General features: G+C 31.2%; 1 protein-coding gene across 1 annotated transcript; it reads left to right on the top strand.

Moving 5' to 3' along the window:
• Positions 1–15526: 15526 nt before the first annotated feature.
• LOC105784144 (E3 ubiquitin-protein ligase ATL6) lies at positions 15527–16941 on the top strand. Its single transcript, XM_012609941.2, has one exon. It carries the CDS (start codon positions 15608–15610, stop codon positions 16754–16756), a length of 1149 nt encoding a protein of 382 aa, XP_012465395.1. The 5' UTR covers positions 15527–15607; the 3' UTR covers positions 16757–16941.
• The last annotated feature ends 2310 nt before the right edge of the window (positions 16942–19251 follow it).

Genomic DNA, 19251 nt, shown 5'->3' on the forward strand with positions numbered 1-19251 from the left:
AACGCACTTCAGCGCACTCGAATCTAAGTTCTCTTACACTGACAATAATACCGATACTAATTAACTAAGACTGAATTAATTTACTTTGAAATAATTTATTTTTATACATGATAATGAAAAATGATGTTTTGTTGTATTTTCATTTCTTTCCTTAGGAGCACATTTAATTATTCTTTTTCAATGTTTGACACCCTTGTCACTTTTTGGGTCCCTCAGCGTCACTTGGGTTGGGTCTCTCCTTCCCATCCCATCGCATGGCCTGGTAGATTTGAATGGTGGGGTGGGGTCTTCCTTCTCCCAGGTTATCTTTTACTAGGTAACTGCAACACCAGAAAGCTGCTTTGCTTCTATACACGTGGGCAAATGGTGCATTTCTATTTTTGCATATATAATCTGATTTCTTTTATAATTGATTTTTTAAAATTTTGAAAATTATGTGTTACTTGGTTAATTACAAAATAAATGGTTAGTTTTAGTCTTGGCTTATTATAGTAAAGGTAAATCTTATAGTTGGTCACTCAATTTTCATAATTTTTTATTTTAAACATTGAAAATAAAAAATTTACAAAATGAGAACTAACATTACATAATTTAAGGGTAAATTACGCGTGTCATTCCCATAAGATACTAGGTGGACACCTGAAAACAGTTCTCCAACTCCAGTCCGCTGGTATTTTCTCAAGTACTCAACCTTCCAGACCTATCTATCCACTGTGAAGACCACCCATCTTGAGTAAGAACATCTCCTTCCATCAAGCTACTCACTCAACAAAGTCTGACTTTTCAATGTGAACACTCTTCTAAAAAACAATTAGGGTTCGCTTAGGCATAACAACCTCCTACATCCTCAAAAGGCATAACAGAATAGATCCCCTTATACATGTCTCTAACATATTCCATGATGGTAACAATCTTACCATGTCACCACTATTAAACAAGGTGCATCTCCTATAAATACCCTCCAAATAAAAAAGAAAGGGATCTTCTTCCCCACAAGCAAACCCTAAGTACTCTTACTCTACAATTGATCTTCTTAACCTCCACAACAACCTCCTCCCTCCTTTTATACTTCTTCGACTCTTCGTCTATTTAGGTGATAAGACTTGTATTAACATTGATATGTCAAATTATTATTGTTGCTTCCAAAACAAATAATATTTCATATTGAGTATAGTAATAATCTTTGATAATCTTCATTATTGCTAAAGTATGTGGACCAACCTAGATATGTGTTTGATAAATCATTGACAATTTTATTTTATTAAAAAATCAATGTTTAAATTTTTAATTGTGCTTGATAATGATATTAATCTTTTGATCAATACAATTTAAAAAAAAAGTTTTGAAAAGATAAATGGATAGCTAATTATCAATTAATATTGAAAATGTTAACTTGATTTTAGAAAATCATATTTGAAATAAATGATCTTTTCTTAGAAAAATTAAAATATTTAAATTATTATATTTAGCATTTACCCAAAAATATCCTAATAATACAAGATATTTTATTTACAAGATTAAAATTACAAAATTAATAATTTTCAAAAATCAAAATTTAATTTTATCAAACAATATTATTTTATTCGATCCTTTATATTATTATTCAAAACATCATAGTAATGTAGACTTAATATTATTATCTAATCATATATCTTATACAAAATCCGGAGGTGCATTAAATAATTGTAAACCGACAGTTTTTATTTATTTCAACTTTAATTTTCTTGAGGAGAATAACATATCTTTAAATATAATTGACCGACCAATCTAATAAATCTATTCAATTATTATGATAATTGAATTTGATTTAGAAAAAATTAACAACACAAAACCCATTTGGAGAATGTTGAAATTCAAGCAAATTGTGGTGTTTTTTTGGCCATTTAAAGGGAATTTTCTTTTTCGCTATTACTACATAACTTCCAAGGGGAATAAAACAATCTATTGGAAATTCATGAATCTAATGTTGTAGAGTTGTTGGCTATTAAAGTAACTTTTTGAATACTTTACTAAGATGGTGTGGAACAATGATGGAATTAATTGTTGAATCTGTCGATGGCTGTGGTGGAAATCGGTAAAATTATTATGGAGGTCTATATATTGTATTTTATCTTTTTTATTTAAAAAATGGGTAAATTAATCTTTATACATTAGATCAAAAAGTAAATTGACTTTTATGTTAAAAATTTTATCTATTTCTGCTATTAAATATTGGTCTCTATATGCCAACATGAGATAAACATGGCACGCCATTATCTTGTTATTCTATTAACCACGCCAATTTTTAACTGTGCAAATCAATGAAATTTTTAACATAAAGGGCCAATTTATTTTTTAATCTAATATACAAGGACTGATTTGATCTTTTTTTTACTTGAGTGGACAAACTGCAATCCGACTCCTAATACAAAAGCCTCCATGATACTTTTACCGTGAAAATTCAAGTGTATTATCCATTTTGATTTGGAAATTTTAAAATCATAATTATAAATATAAACAATACACATAATACTTATAAGGTTTAACTCGTAATTTGGTATCTAAATTATACCCTTTTTCCTATTTTGATACCTAATTTTTTTTATCACAAGTGGTACTTAAATTACTTTTTTCTCATTTAGTATCTTTGTTAGTTTAACCCTTAGTCAAACCATTATTTATATATATATATATATATATATATATACTTTATATTTTTTTTTCTTTCTTCTTCCTCTCATCTTGGGCTTCTTCACAATTGTAAACATTTTGGGCTTCATGGTTTGATCAAGGTTTTTAGAATAGGACCGATGGCAAAACTGATCAGGTCACCAATTGTTGGTTTGATCGGTTCGTCCTATTCAATAAAATAAATTATTAAAAGTTTCTTAAAAATAAAAAAATTTCAAAATAGAGAAAACTGGTTCAATTGAGATTTTAGCTAGGTTCAACCGGTCTGTATTGGTTTCCAGGTCAATTGGTTCAACCCCTATCTCCAGGTCGACATCGATCGATTTTCGGTCCAACTAGTTCGACTAATAGACCCGATTCTGAAAACATTGGTTTTGATCAATTAAAGAACTTTTTCCCGTTAGGTTGAGCAAGCAGGCGATGAAGTTTGAAAACAAAATTAATTGCAATTAAAAAATTAAAAATTTATTTTGTGAAAATTATATGACACAACAATCTATTGTTGCCAGGTATAATATTTTTGTATAGAGCGAGTAATGGAAGAATAATTTAGGTGTCACTTATGAAAAAAAAATTTAGGTATCAACTCGGAAAATTATATAGTTTGGGTATTAATTTGTGGGTTAATTTTTTTAAATAGACTTAATTGTTTGACTAACAATTGAGTTAATGAAGATACCAATTTCGGGAAAAATAGTTTAGATACCACTTGTGCCAAAATAAAAGTTTAAGTACCAAGATGAGAAAATGTTATAATACGATTTGTGGGTTAAGCCTATTTATAATCAAAATCAACTATTATATATGCAAACTTAAATAAAAAAATCTAGATTGAGAATATATAAAAGCAGCATCACAAATTTCATTGACTTGTTTTTTCTAGGGTAAAGTTATTCATCCAGGTCTAAAAATTTAATATTTGTTATTTTTGACACAATGCCTAAGATTATTTATAGTCCCTCCCAATTCATTAATAGGAAGATAATATACTTCAGTGTACTCGAACCCACATCCTTCAACATTGACAATAACATCCATGCCAATTGAACAAATAGGAGATGTGATCAAAGAGAAGTCGACTTTGGGTCTTAAATGTATAATTTCTATAGTTGTTTAAAAATTGCCTCTGCACAAAGTATTAATATTTTAGGTTATTAAGATGCCGGTTGGCCCGAATGGGCCGAATACCTATCATCAAAACTTCAAAAGACAAGCATATGGGCCTTTCAATTTTTATATTTTTAAGTGCTAAATTTAGAGGTATTGTTTTTATATTAACTAGAATATGCTCCAACGTTTAGCAGATTATATTGAAATTTTCAACATAATATTTATATTAATTATATTGATATAATTAAATTACGTGTAATAATTTAAATTTTAAGAAATAAATTTAGAATAAAAATGAAATCTTTATAATGCGCTTCAACACACTCAAACCCACGTATTCCTACATTGACAATAATACTTATACCAATCAAACTAAGACTCAATCCGTTATAACTAAATAAATTAACTTCAAAACAATTTTAAATAACATAAAAATAATTAAAAAACCATATGACAGAAAAAAAAACATGAATGTGAATACGATAAATTACACAAATATATCAAAATCTACCTAACATAAATTATTAACCTACAAAATATTATATAATTGCATGAAGCACATATATATAATACAACACAATATAAATATACAAATTTCATTATAAATTGAAATACTATAAAAAAATTATGTTCTCTAAACTGGAATAATAAATTAAATTGATAGTGTGAACATTTCGTGTCGCTCACGTCGTGCGGGTGCGACCCCAACCCTAGTGATTTAGGATTTGCACCCCGCTATGCGTGAGGGAGAGCATAAGTTTAGTCATTCAATAATTATTAAGTTGGTTTACATATATATATATATACAAGTTCAACACTTGATTCCCAATCAATGTGTGACTAATGCTTTTCATTTTCCTCAACATAATTCACAAGTAACTTACTTTGAGCATCAATTTCTCATTCATCACTTAACCATTTTGAGCATATAATATCCTGTTGTAAAGGTCTTGTGGGTAGTGTTGACACCATTTTCTTGATGAAAACGAGGTCGACTTGGGTTTTGAAAAATGAAAGCAAAAACGGGAGTCGCCACCAATCCTTTTTGATAAGGTGTGATCGGATCACCTTAAAAAGTGGTTGTTTTTAATAAATTATTTAATTTTATTAAAACAACGATTTTGGCCTACGAAATTCAGAAAAATAGGCTCGGGAGTCGGTTACGTACGAGGAAGTGTTAACACCCTCGTAATGCCCAAAATTGGTACCTAGTTGATTAGTTAATGTCTTAATGTCGAAAATTGAAAATTTTGAAGAATTTTAAAAAAACGATCCTAAAAAATTTTGAATAATATGAGTTAGAATTTAAGATTCTCTTGTTCCGAAAGAATACCACATCCAGCACATTAGGATACGATATTTTAAACTCTCGAAACCAAGATCACCTTATGGTTTCCAAAACCTATACTTTGAAACTTTAAAAGGGTTTTTGGCTACTTGGGTAAAAGAGAAATAGAAACCCAGCACATTAGGGCATGTTTTCTTGAAATTTCCAAACGCAAAATATTGCCTTTATTTTTTTTTTTTAAAAATCCTCATCTCGAGAAAACAACGTCATATCCAATGCATTAGGACACAACGTATCGAATTCCCGATACGAGAATAAATGCCGAAAATTTACTTATTTAAAAGATATTTAGCTATCCCGAATTTAAAAAAGGGATCATGCCCAGTAAGTTAGGATACGATCTTTTCTTAATTCTCGAGGTCGTTTAAAGCTTAGGTTTAAAAAATGACTCGCGTATTTAGATTCATCGTGAAAATCGAAACCCAGTAAGTTAGGGTACAATCTTTGCGAATTTCAAAATACGAAATTTTGTTTATTTTAAAACCATATTAAATAAAATTAACTTAACATAAAATGGTAGGAATAAACACAATATTAACTTGTATAACAAAATGATGATGATAATACAAGCACAAATAATATATGCAATAATCACAAGAAATAAAATACATAAAATAAAAGAGTCAAGTATATGAAATAATAAATAAATAAAATAAAAACTAAAGCATTTCCTAAAAATAATAACGAACATATGAATAAATAAATGAATAAATATTGAATAGAACGACAATAACAATACAAATAATAAGAGATAAAATATCTGCGTATGTATATTAGTAGATTATAAATTACAAAGATGCGTGAGTTCATATACATGTATATATGTAAAAAACGAATGTACATATTTATGTATATAAATTATAAAGCGTAAATATTATGTAGGTATATAAAACTATACAAAAAATATATAAAAACATATAAGTATATGTATTTATGAAGATAAAAGATATATATATATATATATATATATATATATAAAGTATAAAATACAAGTAATATATATAAGTAGGCATGTATTTATAAATAAACTTAAAATATGTACGTGCACATACTATAGAAATAGGTATGTATATGTGTAAAATTTAAGATGTATATATAAATACGTATATACAAATTATAAAGTAGATAGAAATGTACTCATTTATTGAATATTACGTATGTATATATGTAGATAAATTATAAAGTATACAAAAATATAAGTACGTACATATATGAAATATTAAAAGGTATATATATGTTAGTATATATATATATATATATATATATAATGAAGTCTAAAACGGTATAAGTGGGTAAAAATAATAATAATAAAGATATTAAAAGATATTTACATTTAGCTAAACAAATAAAATAGAAATATGGTAATAATAACAATGTAAAAATCATAGCATAATATAATAGTGAGAAACAAATAAATAAACTAAGTTAATTTATAAAATAGCAAAATAACAGGAAAAAGATTGATTTGAATTTTAAGACAAATATTCGGGGCAAAATCGAAAGTGAAATAAAAGGGGAGGACCGAATGGGCAAAATGTGCAAATTCGGACACGTGTTCGCTTTCAGTGCGCTGATGGGTCAGGGATCTGATCGAAATCTAAGCAAAATTCTGTGGGTAAATTTCAAAAAGGGTTAAAAATAAGCAACAGGACCAAATCGGAATAAACTAAAAATGCGGAAGGACCTGGACCGCAAATAACCCACCCGCGTGAAAACACGCGGACCCTGGGTTGCGAGTCAGGTCAACACGCGGGTAGGAGGGGGTAAAACGGCGCTGTTTTGTTTTTATTCTTTAAACCCAAAAGTGTTTTTTTATTTCATTTCAGCCTCATTCCTTAAAAAAACAAAACTCTCCTCCCTTTTCTCTCCTATCCGGCCACTGAGTTCCCCGGACCTCCGTCGCGCCACCACCGTGACCGACGACTGACGCAGCGCAAAAGAGGCTTTTTAGCCTCACTTCGAAGCACCCACGGAGGCCGAGCCCTCTCTGCCCAAAAAAACCCAAAATGAGAGACCTTTCTCCCCCCTTTCAACCCGATTTCAACGACGAAAGGGAAGATTCTGGTGCCGGGGCTCGCGGCGATTCAGGTGACTGTTCTTCTCCCCCTTTTTCTTTTTTATTTTCGTAGATAAAAAAAAGGAAAATAAATAAACAAAATAACTAAAAAAGATCTAAAACGAAAAGAATAAAAACGAAATATCACCTTTGAATCCAAGTTCAAATTTTTTTCTTTTTTATTTAAAAAAAAATCCCCCTATTACATCGTTTTTCTGGGCTTTTAAAGCCGAAATATCAAATTTTTTTATATTTTTTCACTGTTTTTGCTCTTGATGCTGCTTCTATTTCTTTTTTCATGTTGCTTGCAAGTTCTGGCGAGGTCAACGGAGATGGAAAGCTTCTATTTTGGTGTAAGGGTGGCTAGCGGTGGCAGACCTCGGGCGGTGTGCGCGCCGAGGGCGCACATGGGCAGGTTGCGACGCGAGAGAGGGAAGGGAACCCTAGGGTTTTCTGAAAACCCTTAAGTCTTTGGGCCTCTGAGCCTTTCTTGTATTTGGGCTCAAATTTTAATACTTGTAAATTGGCCTGTAGCATTTGGACTTTGAAAATTTTTTTGACTGTTTATTTTTGGTTTTATTTCGGGTCCTGGCAAAATATGGGCTTTACAGGTAGAACATAAAATCATGATTTTATGATTCAAAACTCCTCATTTACCAATCGAAAATATGCCTCAAAGATTCCAAAAAATATATCATATTTTTCCAACAATATAAAAACCCTAATTTTTTTTCTCCAAGCCATTTACTTATTATCTTTTGTTTTGCTCAACGGCGGTGCCAACCTTTGGGTTGGTTATCACCCGCCTTTTTCCTCTCCCATCAACCCTTTCTTTCTTTATTCTTCTCATTCACTACACATGTCTTTTCCCTTTTCAGTTTGCAGACTTATTTTGTGGGTATCTTTGTTGTCTTCACAAGTTGCGATGGATAGATGACAGTGCCTGTCATTTACTAAAAATCCACCAGCCACCAGTAGTTTTTCTTGGAAAGTCGGTGACTTTTTGTCAACTTCTTAATATGTTTTTGTTTTGAGAGTATTTTGGAATAATAAATGATTTCACATGTTGATTTAGACCTGTGTTGTCTTAAGTTATATATGTTTTTTGTTTGTTTTTTCATTGTTTAATAAGCCTTCAGTTTTAGAAGTTTTTGCTTGCTCTTGTAGCACTTTTTTTTGTCTTGCTTATTCATGTAATAGTAGTTTTACAAGTGATTTTAGGGATAATTTTATTGTCGTTCTCTCTAGTTTGGTGAATGCTCAATTCTTTTGTCGATTTTTGTTCGCCGCTTTGGACCATCCGGAGCTGATTTCCTTATGGTATTAAGTGCTTGCAATCACTCCAGATATGTCATGCTTGAGTTGTGACAAAGCCAATTGTCAACGTATCACAATGTTCTATTGATGCTGAGACTAAAGCCCTTATTATGTTGATGGAGCTTGTCATTCACCTTTGTTTTTTAGTCACTCCTTTCATTGAATGAATTAATTTATCTTTTAAATATATATATATAACATTTATAATATTTTGAACACAAATTAAAAAACACACAATTTGTTTTTATTTTTTTTCTTTAATTCATTCTTTGTTAAATAAAATAAATTTCCTAAATAATCCCTTCAACCCTTTAATATCCAACCTTAGTTGTTCAAAGCAAGTGCAGCTAAAATTGAGAGTGAGTCTTCTCCTTGTTGGGAGAACACAACTTTTAGTGTAGGTTACATAAATTTATATTTAAATAAAATAATTTTATTATTAAATAAATTTTGAGTCAACTCGACTTAAAATTCAATATTTTTTTTCTAAAATGGGACATTTAAATAAGTTAAATATAAACAATTAAATACGTGAAAATTTAAAATAAAAATAGAATACGTATATCAAACATGTTGTGTTAATTATGGTAATAACAGTATTGATTATTTTGTTTTCATATTTGCTAATCATATTCTAATTTAGGGTGGGTTTGGATGGGCGATTGGGTACGGTGCGGTGCGTTTAGCTTACTTTTTGTCTCACGCTACAGTATCGCTACAGTATCGCTACAGTATCTAATCTCACCGCCACCGCTACCGCTATTTTTACACTAACCGCAGGTAAGCCCACCACCCATCAAAACTCACCCTTAATAATAAGATATGTTGTTAAATTTTGGGAGGAAGAAAATGCAATGCTTGACATAAAGTAGACGACAATTTCAAATTAAATTATTTTAACAAATATTATATTTTTGGCCCTATTCTAAAAGTCTAATGAGCCCTGCTGCTGCCTAAAAATTGAAGAAAACTGCAAATCAAAATAACCGGCGGAAGTCAACTTCTAGATAATTTGGACTTATCATGATAATAAAATAAATTATATTAGATGTTAGGATAAAAAACATGCAATATTAGATGCGAAGAATCGCTAAATTAGAAGTGATCCGCGTCGTAGATAGTGTGGAAAGCTATTGAGTGTGAAGCAAATCATGAGAGGACAGCGAGGGAAATTCGCGGACCCAACTCGCAAAGAGAGTTTGCACAAACTAAGGGAAAGTTGCGGTCTCAATTTGCATATACTCAAAGAGCTCGCAGAAGAGAGACCGCGTGGTCTGGCAGACAACCCAAAGTGAAACATGTGTCCAGCATACCTGAAGTCCGCTCAGAATGTCAATCCTAGAAATAGTGGAGTCAAGTCATGATCAGTGAAGTCGTGCTGTAAACAGTAACAGTGTGTATAAATACACAAATATTCCCATTAATAAGATGCGAGATAAAATTACTTAACAAATATTTATCTTCATTAGTGCAAATAGTAGAGTGGTAAATGTCAATTAAAGACATTGATAAAATTTGACTTGAAGAGACTAGAGGCATTCATCATGTTGGGGATGCAATGAATTGAAGGATGTTGCTAAGAATTCTTGGCATGTGACCATGTCAAACTCGTGGGATGTTCAAGCAAGACACTCTTGAAATTGGAATTATTGTTGTTAAAATTGCTAGGGTGGTTTAGGTCAATATATCATCATCAACCTTATTTTATGGGCTTTTACTTTTCCCTAGAATTTTATTCTATACTATCGATTTCCTTGCTCCCCACACTTCTTTTATATATATATCAAAAGTATTCTAAACCATTTTAGTCCTAACTTTTGAAGAGAATGTCAACAAAAGAGATCCACTATCCTTTTTTTCTTTTAAATTAAAATGAAAATCATGGCATTCGCATTAAATTTGATCGGATAAATCTCAAAATTATATGTGTATTATGATTTAGTATGCAATTGTATTCGTGAACTTTAATTTTGTGTAATTTTATACATGAAATTTTAATTTGATCTAATTCTTGTAAATTATTAACACAGTTATAACATCATTTTATGTTTGTATATTGCATACATAAATAATTATATTTATCCAACATAAAAGTAAATTGATGTATTTATTTCTTTAAATGTGCATGATTAAATCAAAATTAAAGTTTCAAGTAAACATTTGAATCACAATTAGAGTTTCACGTGTTTAATTGCATCAAATTAAAGTTCATGCACACAATTGCACATTAAATTAAAGTTCATGTATAGTTTTAATATTTATCCCGATTAGATCTCTTAAAAGAAAATAATAGTTTTTAAGCTTATATTTATTATTATTTTAGTATACTCGAAAGAAAAAGACATCATATTAAATCTGTTTGTGACGAAACTACCAACCCCTTAAAATGAAATTTTTTTCATATGATCCCTTTAAATTTTTTAAAATTTTAAATTAATAAAAATAAAATGACACTTTTAACCCCTAAAAATATATAAAACTGTGAGAATTTTGAATCAGTGTGGCACCCAACACCGCATAATTCAGACAATTATGCTTTACACACACTCCAAGGGGGAAACCAACATCCCAAGACGCGTGTTGAACCACTAATTGATTTTACAAAATTGTAAAGAAAATTCTATATACCATGTGATTTTTTAATATTATTCAAACATTAGTATTTCAAGAGTTGATTTTAATAGTACCAATTATTACAAGTATTAAACTTAATTAGAATAAGTTTAAATTGCATGTATACAATGAGACCTGAATTTAATATCTTAAAAATTTTAAGACCTTAATCTTATAATTAAACCAATATCTCATTAGTGCTTATTAAACTCCGAGAAAAGATTGTATGAAATCAATTATTTCATATCATTTCAGCATTTTTTCTACGTCATTGACATAATTTTGATAAAAATTTTACATTGGATCTTAGACCTCAGATTCTAAACCCTAAAGCCTAGATCCAAGGTTTAAGATCTAAGGTTCAGGACCTAGAGTTCAAGATCCAGTGTGCAAGGTGTAGAGTTTAGGGCTTAGAGTTTTAAGATTTAGGGTCTAAGGTCGAGGATTCAAGGTCTAAGATCCAGAGTCTGAGGTTTAGGGTTCAAAATTCAGGACCCAAGGTCTAGGGTCCAGGTTAAAAAAATTACCAAAATGATATGTTAATGACATGGATTGATAAGAAATACAATAAAATGTAGCGTCTTAATTTCACACCATCCTTTCCATTAAACTCTATTATTCTATTTGCATGTTTGATTAATCATGAATTTATGCCAAAAGAAAAAAAATCTCCTCTCTGAATGCTTTTCTATAATAATCATGATTAAAACTTTAGAAAGCTTTTTTCCTTGAAAGAATTTCTTCAGTTTTCTATCTTATTAGTGCATATGTTTTCTACATTCTAAAAGATAAAATAATAACATTTTTCCTGAAGAAGAATAATTAAGAGAATTACGTCAGGGTAATATATATATATATATATATATATAGATGCACACTTCAGTACTCGTTTCGTTTAGAAAATTTTGATTAAAATATTAAATATAACGTTTTTTTATGGTTTTTAATCAAGTTTTAAATATAATATTAATAAGCTAGGAATCTTTTAGTTTAACGACAATGTTGGGATAAAAACAAGGAACAAAAATAAAAAGAGAAAAGAAAATTTGGGCACACAAATGTTGTACGTGAAAAACTCATTCAAAGACGATAAAAACCACAGGCAAAAGAGGCATCGGCTTAACGTTAATGGAGCAAACAAAACGAGAGAACAATGAGAATATAATAAACTCAAACCCCGAATACAAAGATCACGCCCAAAGTTCTCACAAAACTCCATATGCGGCTACATATTGTCGCCTTCAAAGAAAGTCATTACTAATTGGCGTATCAAAACAGAGAATTCGAATCATAGTAAAATATCCCTGCAATAAATAGAGTCCAACTAAGAGTAATCTTGCTTGAAGTCTAAAACACAGCTGCCAAATAGGAGAACACGTTGTGACGTAGCAATGTCGTCTCTGCTTTGCCTTTTCAACGCTGTTGCGTCGTCTCGACTTCCCGATGCTCCTCGTTGTGACGTCGAGCTTATTTTGGGCCTTCTTCGGTTGCTCGTCAAAACATCTTTCTAAGTGCCTGCAAAACGTATGATAAATACGAGGCACACCCCACAAATCTCCACCTTAACTCCTATTTATCACACCTCCTTTTCCATGCCCAATCAAATTCTAATTTTACAGAAGGTCAACCAAGTCTAAAAAAAATAATGTTAATACAGTTTTGTATTAAAGTAATGCATTGTATGAAATTTTTTAAAATTTTATTTTGATTTATGGAATATGGATATGGATAATTGAGAAGAATCTTGGAGCAATTAATTTAATTTATTTAATATAAACATGTCAGCTGCTTCTAGAAAAGTTGAATGACCATGAAAAACCAAGAACATCAAAGGATTGAATTGACCATTTTGTTTATGCAAATTGAGCACGTTTACATGGAGGTCAAAATTATATACCAAAAATATGTATTTGATCTACTTACGTCAATAATAATTTTTTTTTTGGTGAATTACAAAAATATGCAGGGTTAGTAGGGACTTTACTATTCTCAACAACATAAAGGTGTTGTATGCCTATAATAGACAAGCCAAACAACATCAAGACTAATGCAGGTATATTTACGTGGAAGACCAATTGGATGTCTTCCCCTTTTTAATGTGTGGAAAGAATAGAGAACTCGAAAGTTGATCGAAAGGCCTAATCTAGAAGATGAAGTTGCTATGAGCCAATTCAACCGTTACAAATAGGGCTTATGCTTCTCCATCGCCAAGTTATTAAAGTTAAACCTTATTCGAGTCTATTGATTAGAGGGGAAGAGTCCTAACAGTGTAGCTTCTACTGATGCTGTGAATTTTAGGGATCTACTAATGAGTTGGGTTGGATGATAACATGCCTAGTAGAGGAGACTGAAGGTCCGCAAAAGATGGATTCTAGAAAGTAAAAAAGGGGTTGTGGATGCCCCTACGCAAGCGCTCTATAAACCTAAGGATTTAAGTTATCTAATATACTTTGTTGTAGTTGGTAGATAAAAATGGAACTAACACTCCCATTGAGGTTGCTAATCATAATCTCCTCGGTTACCCTTCTAGCCATGTTGGTTGTAACCTACGTAATCTCAGTACACTACTTCTAGTTGCTGCTAACAATATTGTTCTTAATCATAGTCATATTGGTAATAATCACTTTGACCATACTGGTTGTAGTATTGGTCCTATTAATACCTATCATCCTACTCATAGTTGACTAATTGACTTGTAATCCCGGGATATTTCAAGCTAGTTGAGCCATAAATTTTCAGCCAATCCTTACAAACTATGCCAATTGTTATAGCAATTAAGTTATATAAGATGTAAAACAATATAATGGTTGTGGTTCACACCATAAAGGGTGAGGAGAATCACTAAAAATGGTTGCGATGCGCACTATAGATAATGCGAAAAACTGTTAGAAATGATGATGATTCACACTACAGATGGTGTGTAGAGTTGCTAGAAATTGGTGGTGGTTCATACCATAGATAGTGCGAAAAGCCACTAGAAAAGGTGGTTTGAGGATGACGAGGTTGTACTTTAATAGAGTGTGGACATTATATCTAGACTTATCCTTTCTTTTAGAGGGGGTATTTATAGGTAGAGTAAGGATTGGAGTGGGCCCATTATCTCATGATTACCTCTTTGGTAAAGTCCAATTTCAACTAGATTAGAAGATGACTTTGATAGTAACACCTTCAGAGTTAGTGAGCTTAAGAACTTAGAAACATTAATAAGATCATACATGGTATAATGGCTAACTTTGGTAGTGTTTTGGTGATTGTTTTGGTGATTCTCTTTCCATAAATGCATTCATAATGGTGTGGGATGCTCAGGTGCAAGAGACATAGGAGGTAATCAGACGTAGGTATATAACAATTATATAAAGGTGCGTTTGGTTTGTTGAATCTTAAATTACATTTCGTAATTTCATAAAAGAAAATTATTAATTAAATAAACCCAAGTTCGTAATTTGACCTAACATTAAAACTCAAAATTTACATATAAGAAAAACTCCGCTCAATAGATAATTTTTTTATAAAATAAAATACTCTTAATAATTAATACAATAAACCACAAAGTAGTATGAAGATAAAGTATAATTTTATTTAAAATTTTAGATTTCGCATATACTCACGTCACGCACACATAGAGAGCAAGTAGTATGAAGTCAAAGAATAATTTTATTTAAAATTTTAGATTTCGAACATACTCACATCACATAAACACAAAAAGTTACTCAAAAAAAAAGTTTATTATTGTTGTTTTAAAAGTTCATATCTGATTAAAGGAATTGATTGGCAAGTAATTAATTGTACTTTTGAGTAAATAGGGTGAAAGTGGAACTAGTTGAAGTAAACAGTAACAAGTATATTTTAGAGATAAGGTGGGGTTCATGGGTTTGTCATAGGTTCAATTGATGGAGTTGATTCATGAGTACAGTTTATGGGAGCGAAGTTCATGAATCTGAATTTAAGAATGAGTTTAAATGATGATGTATTTATTTATGTTTAATATAAAAATAATAATAACAAAATATTAAATATTATAATAATATTTTAACATGAGATAAAAAATAAACTAAATACAATACCGCTAAGCAAACTTTACCATATATGCCCACCTCCACTTCCTTACATATATTCTATTGCCCTAACTTCTACAATTTCTTTGTGCCTTCTTCAGATCTAATCTATATATTATTTCCAAAATTGTAGATTAATAGGCTACTCTACCTAGCGTCGAGCAGTCAATGTGTCAATGGGCATGATTAAAACAGTGGACACGTTTTTAGAGGGTTATTTATTTATTAGGAAATATAAAAAATCCTTATTGCATAAATTAATGAATCATCACTCAGCAGCCCTAATTTAGATAATATTTTTTCTTATTCTTTTATCAATTATATATAATACTCTAGAGCTGGATTCCTCCTTCGCACCTTCTTCCCTTTTTTTTTGTTCTTTTCTTTCATTTGAAAGTTTAAAACCCCTTACGCTTCTTCATTTCCTCTCATCTCGCCATGTCGTACACCGCCCACCATGGAGTTATCTCCTTCCATTTCTTCGTCCTCTTGCTCCTCATCTCTCCGCCACCTTCCACTGCCCAAGTCCAACCCACCAGCCCAAACGACGAACAATACTCTTACGCGCGTTTCAGCCCTTCCTTGGCCATAATCGTCGTCGTTCTAATTGCTGCTTTGTTCTTTTTGGGTATTTTCTCGATTTACATCCGCAACTGCTCCGAATCCAACGCCAATGGAAGCAGCGTCAATCCTGTTAACGGCGAAGCCGGCCGTTCGCGGCGTGGGACGCGTGGACTTGAAGCGTCGGTGATCGAGACTTTCCCCACCATGATTTACTCTGAAGTTAAGGTTCATAAGATCGGTAAAGGAGCTCTGGAGTGCGCAGTTTGTTTGAATGAATTCGAAGACGACGAAACGCTGCGTTTAATACCGAAATGCGATCACGTTTTTCACCCTGAATGTATTGATGCTTGGTTGGCTTCTCATACGACCTGCCCCGTTTGTAGAGCTAATCTCGCTTCTCAACCAGGTGATTCTGGAGTGAGTCAACCCACTGAGTTGAATGAGATCGCCACCGAGATAGACCTCGAGGCTCCGAACGACAGCAGTGACTCGGAAATGGAAGGAGAAGAAAGGAGAATAAACAATAATAATGTCAGCAGTGACGTAGAAGGTGGTGTTGCTCTGGAGGTTGAAGTAGTTGACTTGAACAAAACTTTAAATAGGAATCGTACACGTGGATCAATATCTAGCCGTACACGTAAATTCTTTTTTCCGCGCTCCCACTCAACTGGCCACTCTTTGGTCCAGCCCGGTGAAAACACCGACCGATTCACCTTACGATTGCCGGCTGATGTTCGAAACCAGTTAATAAACCGGAAATTGAACCGGGCAACGAGCTTGGTTTTGCCTAAGGAAAAGGGTTCCCGACCCGGGGAAGATGGTGGAAGTAGTAGAGGGAAGTCTTCTATTCGGCTCAATAAGATGGACCGGGGAGTTAAGTCAGACCGGTGGCTTTTTAGTATGTCACGATCATTTTTTAGTAGAGCATCTTCCGTAAGGTCACCAAAGGTGACCAATGATTGTGAAGGAACATCAAGTTTGCCGGCTGGACCCACGGCTGGCTCAAGCCGTCCTCAGGTCTAATGGCTCTTATTTTTCCCCACCAAATTTAATAATATGTACATTATCTATGCTATGTTTATTTTTTCCTAAAAAAATATTTTTTTGTTTATTAATTTAATTTGATTTTCTGGAGCAATGCATGTAAGATCACATTCACGATTGACCATTTCAATTGGAAAAAAAAATGCCTGACGTTTGAGTTTGAATATTCTTTTCATTCAATGGGGGTGATGTATCTGTTTTATTATTGTTATTATTATTTTTAAAAAATAGATTATTAATAAGAATTATTAACAATAGTAATACAAAACATGACATATAATATAAACTATAAAGAAATGTACAAATATTATGTCTGCATAATAATCTCAAAAAAGAGGACAATTTGACCATAACTACAACACTGAAACAACTCAAAAAACAAATCAGATATGATCAATTTAATTCAAGAAAAAATTGACAAAAACCTTAAGAGGCGCATTGCATCAATGATACATAAAAAGCTTAAGTCTTAGATAATTTATACTCCTCCTCATCTTAAATCTATCATTATCACTATGATCCAGCATGATAAAACCCTTCGAAAATGGTTCCTAATAGATCTGACCACATTCTTATATTGACAAATCTCGCATATATACCAGAACATAACTAAAAACTAAAAGCAAACTAAAATAATATTTGCTTTAAAGAAAATAAACTGGACAAAACAAAAACTACAAAAAAAATGTGGGAAACCATAAAATTATGGATAAAATAAAACCATAAAAATGTAAACTAAAATTTAAAAAAAAGTTAAATGTTAAAAGACCGCAATTACGAAGCAAAGATTTAGTTTGAAAAATTAATCGTTAAAAAGCTTTTATGTAAAAAAAAAAAAAAAGAAAGGAAGAAGAGCGTTAAATATTTGTTTTGACTGCCACCTTATTTCTTTTCTTTAGAAAATAAACATATTTCCCAGAAGCTACATGGCACTTTGATAGGATAAGAAATGAATAAGAATAAAAGAGTTAGGAAAAAAATCATGAAAATGGTGGACATCAACTGAACTGGTGTTGTTACCTATATATTTTTGGATTTTGAGTTATAAAGTAAACTGATTTATAACTAAATAATGATTTTATTTAAATATAATTAGATAATAATTAATTATAAATAAATTTTAAAATTTTGAAATTAAATTTAAAATCCTAAACCATAAATCTAATATATTAAATTCTGAGTTATTAATATTTATTTATAACCGTTATGATAAATGTTTAATTATGTTTCGATAAAACTATTAGTATTTATTTATATGTCTTTGATATTTTTTGTTAATTTAATGATGATGTGTCATATTATTATTCACCGATGGTGCATGAGACTTAAGCACTTATGGTGCATCGATTATTATTCCTATTTGATATGGTTATTTAAATTTGATATTATTGTGTTTTTGTTTTGTTTGGTGTACATATCTAACAACACGAAAAATTTTGCTAAGGGTAAACTACACTTAGTGCCATTAAACTATTAGTAAATTTACGTTTTGGTCACTCGAATTTAAAAAGTTACAAAATGGTCACTGAACTATTCAGAAGCTCTCATTTCAGTCACTAAACTATTCAAAAGTTTTTTATTTAAGTCATTGGGCTATTAGGTTTTTTTATTTAGTTCGGCTAGTGAGCTCCAAGTGACAATTCAACGATTGGTAAGGTGGATCCATCGATGAGTAGAGGAACATACCTTAAATCCAAGTTGATCTGACTGTTAGTGTAGGAGATCGAAGAAAAAAACTATTTAGATTTTGGTTTGTGGATTCATGACATTCAAAGTTGTTTCTTTAAAAAACTGAACTATAGAAGAGAAAAGGAATGAAAACCTTCGATTAGTTAAGTCGATCTGACGGTTAGTGCAAGCGGTGCGAACAAAGAAGGTCATACCACAATAATTTTAACAGCTCGGTGACTTAAATGAAAACTTTTAAATAATTTGGTGATCATTTTATACTTTTTTGAAGTTAAGTGACAAAACATAAACTTACTAATAGTTTAACGGCGTTAGATATGAATTTATCCTTCTAATAAAAACTTTTTAATATGAGGTTTCAATGGGTTAGATAAAAAATTATCATTATGAGAAATTAAGTAATTTGTACAACATGGAAACATTTGTTAGGTTCAAAATAGGTAATTGCAAGAAGAAACTGAGCAATGTCAACTACTTCAAGTACTAGTGAAAAACAGGGAAAGAAAAACAATGAATACTCGATATATTCACGTAAATTTTTGTTCCTACGTCTGGAGGACCTTACCCAGAGAAATAGTCCACCATGGTAGCACCTTTTACAACAAATAATAACAAGTACTAACACTCGCTAAATTAGCAATCTCACTTTTGCAACTAAGATCTAAATCATTCTCATCTAAGTTTTCCTCGTAAAAACTTAGGATATCAACCAAGTGACTCACCTTTGTGTTATTATTAATTAGTTTCAAACCATACATTTCATTACTTATTATATGTTTTTTTTA

The sequence above is a fragment of the Gossypium raimondii genome, chromosome 13, assembly GCF_025698545.1.
Source record: "Gossypium raimondii isolate GPD5lz chromosome 13, ASM2569854v1, whole genome shotgun sequence".
Classification (NCBI taxonomy): domain Eukaryota; kingdom Viridiplantae; phylum Streptophyta; class Magnoliopsida; order Malvales; family Malvaceae; genus Gossypium; species Gossypium raimondii.